This window comes from Peromyscus californicus, unplaced genomic scaffold, assembly GCF_007827085.1.
Source record: "Peromyscus californicus insignis strain IS unplaced genomic scaffold, ASM782708v3 Scaffold_8__1_contigs__length_139910024, whole genome shotgun sequence".
Lineage (NCBI taxonomy): Eukaryota > Metazoa > Chordata > Mammalia > Rodentia > Cricetidae > Peromyscus > Peromyscus californicus.
Window position 1 is genome coordinate 106,229,389 of NW_026294606.1, and position 8,453 is coordinate 106,237,841.

The 8,453-nt window shown below is 44.8% G+C and overlaps 1 protein-coding gene across 2 annotated transcripts in view; it reads right to left on the reverse strand.

Moving 5' to 3' along the window:
• Cbfb (core-binding factor subunit beta) overlaps positions 1-7,709 on the reverse strand; it is a 47,631-nt gene extending 39,922 nt beyond the window's left edge. Inside the window, exons 1-2 of one of the 2 annotated variants that reach the window (XM_052728548.1) lie at positions 7,356-7,709; positions 7,029-7,115 (exon numbers count right to left, since the gene is read on the reverse strand). In XM_052728548.1, the coding sequence (XP_052584508.1) occupies positions 7,029-7,115; positions 7,356-7,433 (165 nt within the window). In that variant the 5' untranslated portion in view covers positions 7,434-7,709. The remainder of the gene's footprint in view (positions 1-7,028; positions 7,116-7,355) is intronic. The other variant, XM_052728549.1, reaches the window with a different exon arrangement.
• Positions 7,710-8,453: the final 744 nt, after the last annotated feature.

Genomic DNA, 8,453 nt, shown 5'->3' on the forward strand with positions numbered 1-8,453 from the left:
TTCCAGCAGCACTAAGGACACAGAGGCAGATAGAGCTCTGTGAGTTCGAGGCCAGCCTGGTCTACATACTGAGTTCTAGGACAGCCAGGGCTACAAAGTATGATCCCGTCTCAAAAAAAAAAAAAAAAGAAAAAAAAAAAAAAGAAAAGATGGTACAGCTCAATACACAGAACAAATCTAAAACCATCTTCAAAAGTATCATTTTATGCAGCCTCTGAGCAATTTAACTCTTATTTCCCCAACAAACAAACAAAACCCCAAAATACCATTATTTCTTTTCCAAGAGAGATTTAGAAAGAAATAAGTAAAAATCACATTTCCAAAAAATACATTTTTGATCTGGAGAGATGGTTCAGCAGTTAGAGCACTGGCTGCTCTTGCAGAGGACCCGGGTTCAATTCCCAGCACCCACATGGTGGCTCACGACACCTGTAACTCCAGTTCCAGGGGATCTTATGCCCTCCTAAGCCTCTGTGGGAACTTCACACACACGGTGCACAGACTTGCATACAGAGATATATGAAATAAAAACAAAACAAAACAAAACAAAACAAAAATGGAGTATCTTTACACAGTCAGGCAGCATGGCCCAAACCGGACACCCCAGCTTTGAAACCCATCTAGAAAAATAAAAAAACAAAACAAAAAAACCCCAACATTTTAAGCTGTGCACATTGGCACATGCCTTTAATCTCAGCACCTGGGAGGCATAAACAGGCAGACTTCTGTGATTCCAAGGCCCCCATGGTCTACATAGTGAGTTCCAGGACAGCCAGAGCTATGTAGTAAGACCCTGACTTGGGGCAGGGGAGAGGGGGAATCATTTTAGGGGTTGGAGAGACAGTTCGGTTTTTTTTTTTTTGTTGTTGTTGTTGTTGTTTTTTCGAGACAGGGTTTCTCTGTGTAGTTTTGGTGCCTGTCCTGGATCTCGATCTGAGCTCACAAACATCCCCCCACCCCCCACCCCAGTGCTGGGATTAAAGGCGTGTGCCACCGCCACCCAGCAACAGTTCAGCTCTTAAGAACAGTGGCAACTTTCGAAGGACTAGAATTCGATTCTCAGCATCCATATGGAGGCTCACAATCATCTGTAACTTAACTTCCAGGGGATCCAATGCCCCATTCCTACCTCTGTGGGCACCAGGCACATCACATAGGGCATAGACATACATGAAGGCAAAACACCCATACACATTAAAAAAAAAAAAAGTTTTAAAGTCACCTATGTATGAACTTCTCTTTGTTGGAAGCATAGTTTTATCCTGCTTATTAAATTCTGAAGCATTCATTGTTTCTAAACATAATCTTCATTTGAAAGCAAGGGGCTCACGTTCGGGAGATTTGCTCAAAGTTACTAGATAATGAATTTTCCCAACAGTTCCCCTGAGGAATAACAACTTCAGAAGGGGTCTCACTATGCAGCCCAAGCTGGCCTTAATTAATATTTTCTCTCCACCTCCTATTTATTTCTATTACTGGTCCTGTAAGTACATTTCATCAGCCTAACTGCTCAACCTCTCAACTGGGCAAGTTTTACTCATAAAAGCCCCACCAGCATAAGTTCAAATGAAAAGCAGATTCATGAATTCAAGTTCATCTCTGACTACATATTAAGTTTAAAACCAACTTGGGCTCCATGAGACCCTGCCCAAGCCCATCCCCTCCAAAAAATGAAAACCAGAATTCTAGAAGGAAATCTGCCTAGGCTGTATGATCTCAGTTTCCTTATTTATTAAGCTGCTTAGAAAAGTATCAATAAGCACTACAGAAATGTGCACTGTGCCAGTGGTGGTGGCATAAGCCTTTAATCCCAGCACTCGGGAAGCAGAGCCAGGTGGATCTCTGTGAGTTTGAGGCCAGCCTGGTCTACAGAGTGAGTTCCAGGACAGGCTCCAAAGCTACAGAGAAACTCTGTCTCGAAAAAAGTAACAAAACAAAAAAATCTCTTAATAAATGTGTGCTGAATAATATAAGAGAAATAATCCCTCCCTCCACAGAATGCCCTAAAACTCAGCACAGAGTTCACGCTGCTCAAATTCAAGGCAGCCCTCTTGTCTCAAGTACACAAGTCCTGGGTTCACAAGCAGGAGCTTCATGCTAAGCTGAGACTATATCTTGCTATTTTGCCTACGCTGTCTTCAAACTCCAGGGCCTAAGTCACCTTTTCCACTCAATGTCTCCAGTACCGAAACTACAGGCACAAAGCACATACACAGCCAAAGAGAAACTATCAAGAAGAGCTAACTTTCTTGTCCTTAGATAACATTTTCAGAGCAGAGAATTGGCAGGTTAAATCCAGCCCAGGAAACTTGTCTGTTGACAGCTGTGTTTACTAGTGCTCTAAGTCAGCTCTGTGCTGAACTCACTTCCTATTTGAATGGCAATCTCAGACTTTCTAAGGTGGGTGTTGCTCACACCTGTAATTACAGCAATCAAGCAGCAGAGGCAGAAGGATCAGGAGTTCCAAGGGTAGTCTGTATTACATGAGTTCTTGTCTCAAAACACAAAACAGGGGCTTGGGAGATGGTTCAGTGGATAAAAGCGTTCCTGCACAAGCCTGACAACCCACATTTCACCTCCAGTATCCACATGGTGGAAAGAAAGAACTGATTCCATTGAACTTCCCTCTGACTTCCACAAGCACACCATTCATGTGAGAGTGGGTACCTGTGTGCTGTGTGTGTGTGTGTGTGTGTGTGTGTGTGTGCACAATAAATAAATAAATAAAATAAAAATTGTAGTACTCAAAGAAAGAAAAGTTTCTGCTTCACTAACTTCATGCCTATTATCTGAAGATTCTTCTCATGAGGATGAAAAGTGGCAAAAACTAATAAGCAAGTACTGCAACCCCATCTTTTTCTTCCCTTTTATTTTTGAGACAAGGTCTCATATGTAGTTCTAGTTAGCCTGATTCACCAGGTAGACCAGGCTGGCCTAAAATTCACATTGATCTCCCTATCTCCTGAAATCTAGGATCAAAGGCATGGACCACCTTGCCCAGCAAAACACTAGCTAACCCATTTTTTTAAATGAAATACCTACACTTATGAAAGAGTTAGGAAAACTCTGAAAACATTAAAACAGCACACTTTGTTTTAGAACCCAACATACTTCTTACCATTCGAATTTCAGGATTAAAAGTATTAGTGTGAAAATGAAAAAAAAAATGTATGTATTAGAGGCAGGAGGATTAGGAGTCTGAGGCTAGCCTGTTACAAAGTGAGAACCAGTCTCAGCACTCGAGCGCGCGCGCGCGCGCGCGCGCGCGCGCACACACACACAGAGAATTAGCTTTTACTTTTCTCACAATAATCATAACTCCCACAAGTCATTTTTCTCTTAATTATTTCTTGTATTATTAGTAATAAAGACATTTCCAACACGCTTATTCTAAGAATTAATGACCAGGCATGGTGGTACACATCTTTAATCCCAGCACTCAGGAGGCAGAAGCAGGTGGATCTCTAAGTTCAAGGCTAGCTTGCTCAACAAAGCAAGTTCTGCCACAGCCAGTTCAGAAGATATAAATTTCAGGCATAAAATTATATAACCTCTAAATTCAAAATTCAGATAATCAAATATCTTTGATGCAAAACAAAAAAAAAATTGGTTTATTTATTTATTTATTTATTTATTTATTTATTTATTCAGAAGATACTCAGAATATAGTCTCTGTTTCTGTGAGCTAAAGGTCCTGGGAGTTTTCTTTGGAAGAGGGCTAGGCATGACCTCAACCACTGGCTAGAACAGCTCTCTCTAGCCGACAGGATCCTCCTGTATTTATATGTAAGGCAAAAGGATCAGTTCAATCCTCAGCTACATACTGAATTTGAGGCCAGCCTGGGCAACTTGAGAGCCTGCCCACCCCCACAAATCCATCAAAAATAAATGAAGGTAATATAATCATAATCAAAAAGCACAAAGATCACAGGTTCAAAGCAACTTAGTAAGGCCCTCTTTCAAAGTCTAAAATAAAACTTTTTCAAAAGGGCCATGGATACAGCCCAGGTATACAGAATATTTGCCTAGCATGCTCAAGACCTTAGGGTTCAAGTCTTAGTACTAGGGTGGGGAGAATAGGTAACAATTAATTAAAAGGTAAGAAAGAGAAGGAAATGTGAAATTCCTTCCCAAAGACAAATAATTAAATTACTTAACAAAGGGTCAATAAGAAGGTAAAGGTACTTACATAGCTAACCCTGCCAACATGAATTCAAACCCTGGGACCCACATGGTGAAGGAAAGAACCAATATCTCTAACTTACGCTGTGACCTCCACTCACTCACCATGGCACACATACTGCCCCCTCCACTCAATCAACTAATGTTAAAAAGGGAAATTAAACAATTAATTACTTGTTGTGAAGCCCAGTCCCAGTGGATACATTTACAAAATGTTCCTGCACCTAACCCTCAGGGAACACTGAAGGGGTAAAGAGACTGTGTAAGAGCCAGAGAGCAGGGAATTTCTGTGAGACTGTGTCTCCAGTAGAGTCAGAAGCTACACTCATAAAATCTCACCAACACGACTGGGCAAACATGAGCTGAACAAGGATGACACTGGACATGCCAAAGTGGATGGGGACAAACCCACTAGGCCTCAACCCTACACAAAGAAGTGAGGCAACCAAGGGAAGCTGGGATCCGGAGAGGTGGTCTTCCCTAGGGAAGAGCTCACCAATTGGCTGTCCAGCCCTGAAAACATACATACAAATAATATTGTATGGATGGAACAGGTTATATTTAGAAATATATATATGTATACATATATATATGAATAAAATGAAAAAAAAAAGGCTGTGAATTTGAAGGAGAGTGGGGAGGGGTATATGGGAAAGCTTGGAAGGAGGAAAGGAAGGAAGGGAGAAATGTAATTATAATCTCAAAAAAACCCAATATGGAATAAAAACATATTCATTCATTCATATTCTCTCTCTCTCTCTCTCTCTCTCTCTCTCTCTCTCTCTCTCTCTCTCTCTCTCCATGACAGGTTTCTCTGTATATCCCCGGCTGTCCTGGAACTCAATGTCTAGACCAGATTGCCTTCAAACTCAAGAGATCTTCCTGCCTCTGCATCCTGAATGCTGGGATTAAAGGCGTTCGACACCACCACCCGACTCAATCTACCTTTCTTAACTTATAAAATTTTTCAGAAAATACACAAAGCTTATTAAAATTTGTAAGCAGCTGGGGGTGCTTCTCAGTTGTACCAGGCATGGCAAACACCTGTAATCCTAGGACTTGGGAGGTCCAAGCAGAATTGTAACTCATCCAAGGTTGTATATATTGTCAGTCTAGGTTAAATATGACCTTTTCTCAAAGAAAAACAGAAAAATAAAATTTGAAGAATCAAATACTTAGCCTAGAATGTCTAATTCACTCTGAAAGAAATTTATGACAAATACCTATAACACTGATATATCACAACATTAAAATACAGCTGTTTAGACATACTGTGCCTTGAATTATTATGCCCAATTTATAATTACATGCATCAAACTCTGATGGGACAAATAAATAAATAAATCCTACTGGTTATGCATCACTGCATTAAAAAAATCAACTCAGCTTTAAAAAACAGTAATTTATTTGTATCTTGTTCTTTACATTTAACATTGGTAACATCCAGGAAATTCTTTATCAAGTATACCTACCATCCACCTTTTGCTTCTGAAATGCAGGAAGGATGCCATCATCACTGGACCACTGAAGAATTTTCTTCTACCACTCAGAGCCAAAACTAAAAAGCATTTCTAATGCCTTTTTCAATCATGTAACTATCATAATTACTCAAGAAACCAGATATGGGTTGAAAGCGGCAGGCTTTCTTTTATAAAACACCTTAATGATCGAATAGTTAACAGCTCTTGATACAACTAATTAGAGTTATCTCACTACCAACTCAATTCCAACAGCCTTCATTTTAAATACTAAAATAACCTTTAAAAATAAATCTGGTTTCAGTGGCCAAAAGTTGATTGAGTTCATGATATGTGGATTACATCTCAATTAAAAAAAAATTGTGTGGGGGGGATAGAATACATTCATCAATAGTCTTGTACAGTTAACCTATATTCAAATTGTACCTTTGCTTCAAGTTTGGGCTAAGGCAATGGGTCTGTCACTGAGCAAATATTAAGATTCCATTACATGGTGCTTCAACTAAAAAAAAAAAAAAAACCCCAAAAACAAAAAGCAAAACAAAAAAAAAAAACCAAACTGAAACCTAAGAATCTCTTTCCTATAGTTTCTTCCCTTTGTTGCTTCCTAAGCAACCCATCTGAAGAGGACAACTAACAGACAAGAACTAGGTCACTAATATTTTTCCACCCAGGACTTGATGAGTAGTAGGCTTCACACATCAAACAGGAGCCTCTAGATCAACCACGGGTTTGGTTTCGTAGAGGCAGACAATTCTTTAGGGACTCCAATACTAAGAGGGACATGTTTAGATTAGAAAAAAAGAAAATAAACGTTTCTTTCAGACTCAACATTCTAAGAAAAAAAAAAAAAAAGGTCCATCCTTTGGGGCCTCCCCCTCCCCCTCCCCTGTTAGGACGACAGATAAGTGGAGTAGATTTACTCTCGGCTGCATTAGGAGATATCTTCCCATATAGATTTACCAATCTCGCTTCTCAGAAACAAACTATCGCTGACCCCAAATGATTCTTTTTACGAATGGGTGTATTCTTCCGACAAACACTCCGACCCCTGATCGAGGTCACGGGCTGGGCGATAACCTTTGCCAGGCTCGGGTTTGAGCTCCTCTCCGAGAGCCGAGCCTGCACGGGAACCACTGACCGTCGCAGCCGTTCAGGGAAGAACGCGTGTCCGCCCGAGGGCCGACCCGCCAGGGTCTGCCTTTTGCCTCTCGAATCCGGACTAGGAAGTGAGACTGCGCCCGCTCAGTTCCGGGAGCCGCAGCGTCCGCGGCGCGGTCCGGAACCCGCCTGGGCCGCGCGCAACAAGTGACTGGCGCGCGCCTGGGTCCCCGCGGCCTCCCCGCGCACCCGGGCCCGCCGACTTACGATCTCCGAGCGGCCGTCGCGGCAGGCGTTCTGGAAGCGGGTCTGGCGCTCCTCGTGAGGCCGGTCCCTGAAGCCCGTGTACTTAATCTGCAAGGCAGAGGTGGCCCGAAATCAGGAGTCAAATCCGCGGCGGCGCCCGCCCGCCCGCCCGCTCCCCGCGGCTCCGATAAGGGCAAGCAGAGTCTGCGGGCGGACTGCTGCCGGGGTGAGATTACCCCTCCGCCGGCTCGCCGCCTCGGGCCTCCCGGGAACCAAGCCGCTCAAACTTTTCTCCGCCCGGGCCCACTCGGGGCGCGCCAAGGCCTCCGCGCCTCCCACCCGCCTCACCTCACACTCGCGGCTCAGCTTCCTGAAGAACTCCTCGTTCTCGAACTTGCTTCTCTGGTCGGGGACGACGCGCGGCATCTTCCCGCCCTCAGGCCGCGCCGGCCGGCCGCGCTCCGGGCTAGCGCGGGCACCCGCTGGCGGGCTCGGTGCTGACCGGCTGACCGCCCACCCGCGGCGTCTGGACTCCCGCTGCTCTTTGTTTCAGGAGCCCGCCCGCGTGGGCTCCCGCTCCAGGGAGTCTGAGGTGCGGCCGTCTGCTTGAGCCCAACCCACGCTACCGCCGCCGCCGCCGCCGCCGCCTCAGCCGTTGCTTGCCGCCCGCGCAGACACAGCTCCAGCCTCCCCCGGCCGCGGCCGCCACTTCCTCTCGCCGCCCCCCCCTTCTCTCCCCACCTCCCCGCCGGCCCCACCCCTCCTTCTCGCGCGCCCGCCCGCCTCAAACTCTAGCAAACAAGACGCACCATTCACAACTCCACGACCCGCGCCGCGCATGCGCCACCCACCAGCTTGCGGGCCCGCTGGGTTGCAGTGAAACCCGGCTCCTTCCGCAGCACAATCTCCTTACCCTCGCCTGTGCGCTGGCTTCTCAGCCAACAACCGCCCAGAAGGGATCTGCCCCTCCCTTAGCAACTAGGAGCGGCCCCGCAGACCCTTTTTTTCTGCCCCTTTCTGGGCTATCTGGAACTTCTTGGCTCCTTAGCAGCCACGCAGAGTAACCCCAGATAGCCACTTGAATTCGAGGAAACTTAAGTCCTTGAGGACTTTGCATACTTCACACAGTCTGGGAGGGATGTGGACTGTGCACTGAAAAGTGGACGTAGACATCTAGCTGAATCATGGTGGAAGGGTGGTGGCTGTCGGAGCCAGGTGGGCATTAATGAGTCTGTCTGCAGACGAAGGTTTTAGTACCACACCAGTACTTGTAAGTAAGATTGGTAATTCCCAAAATGCACTCATAAATTCATAGCGTTGGTATGAGAGTGTTTATGTAGGTCTAGCACATCATTTAAAGAAAAACAATCTAAATTATATATAACCTGTTGCCAATCTATATTTTTACCCAAATATGGAGTCAAGTACGAAAAATATCTGCAAGTT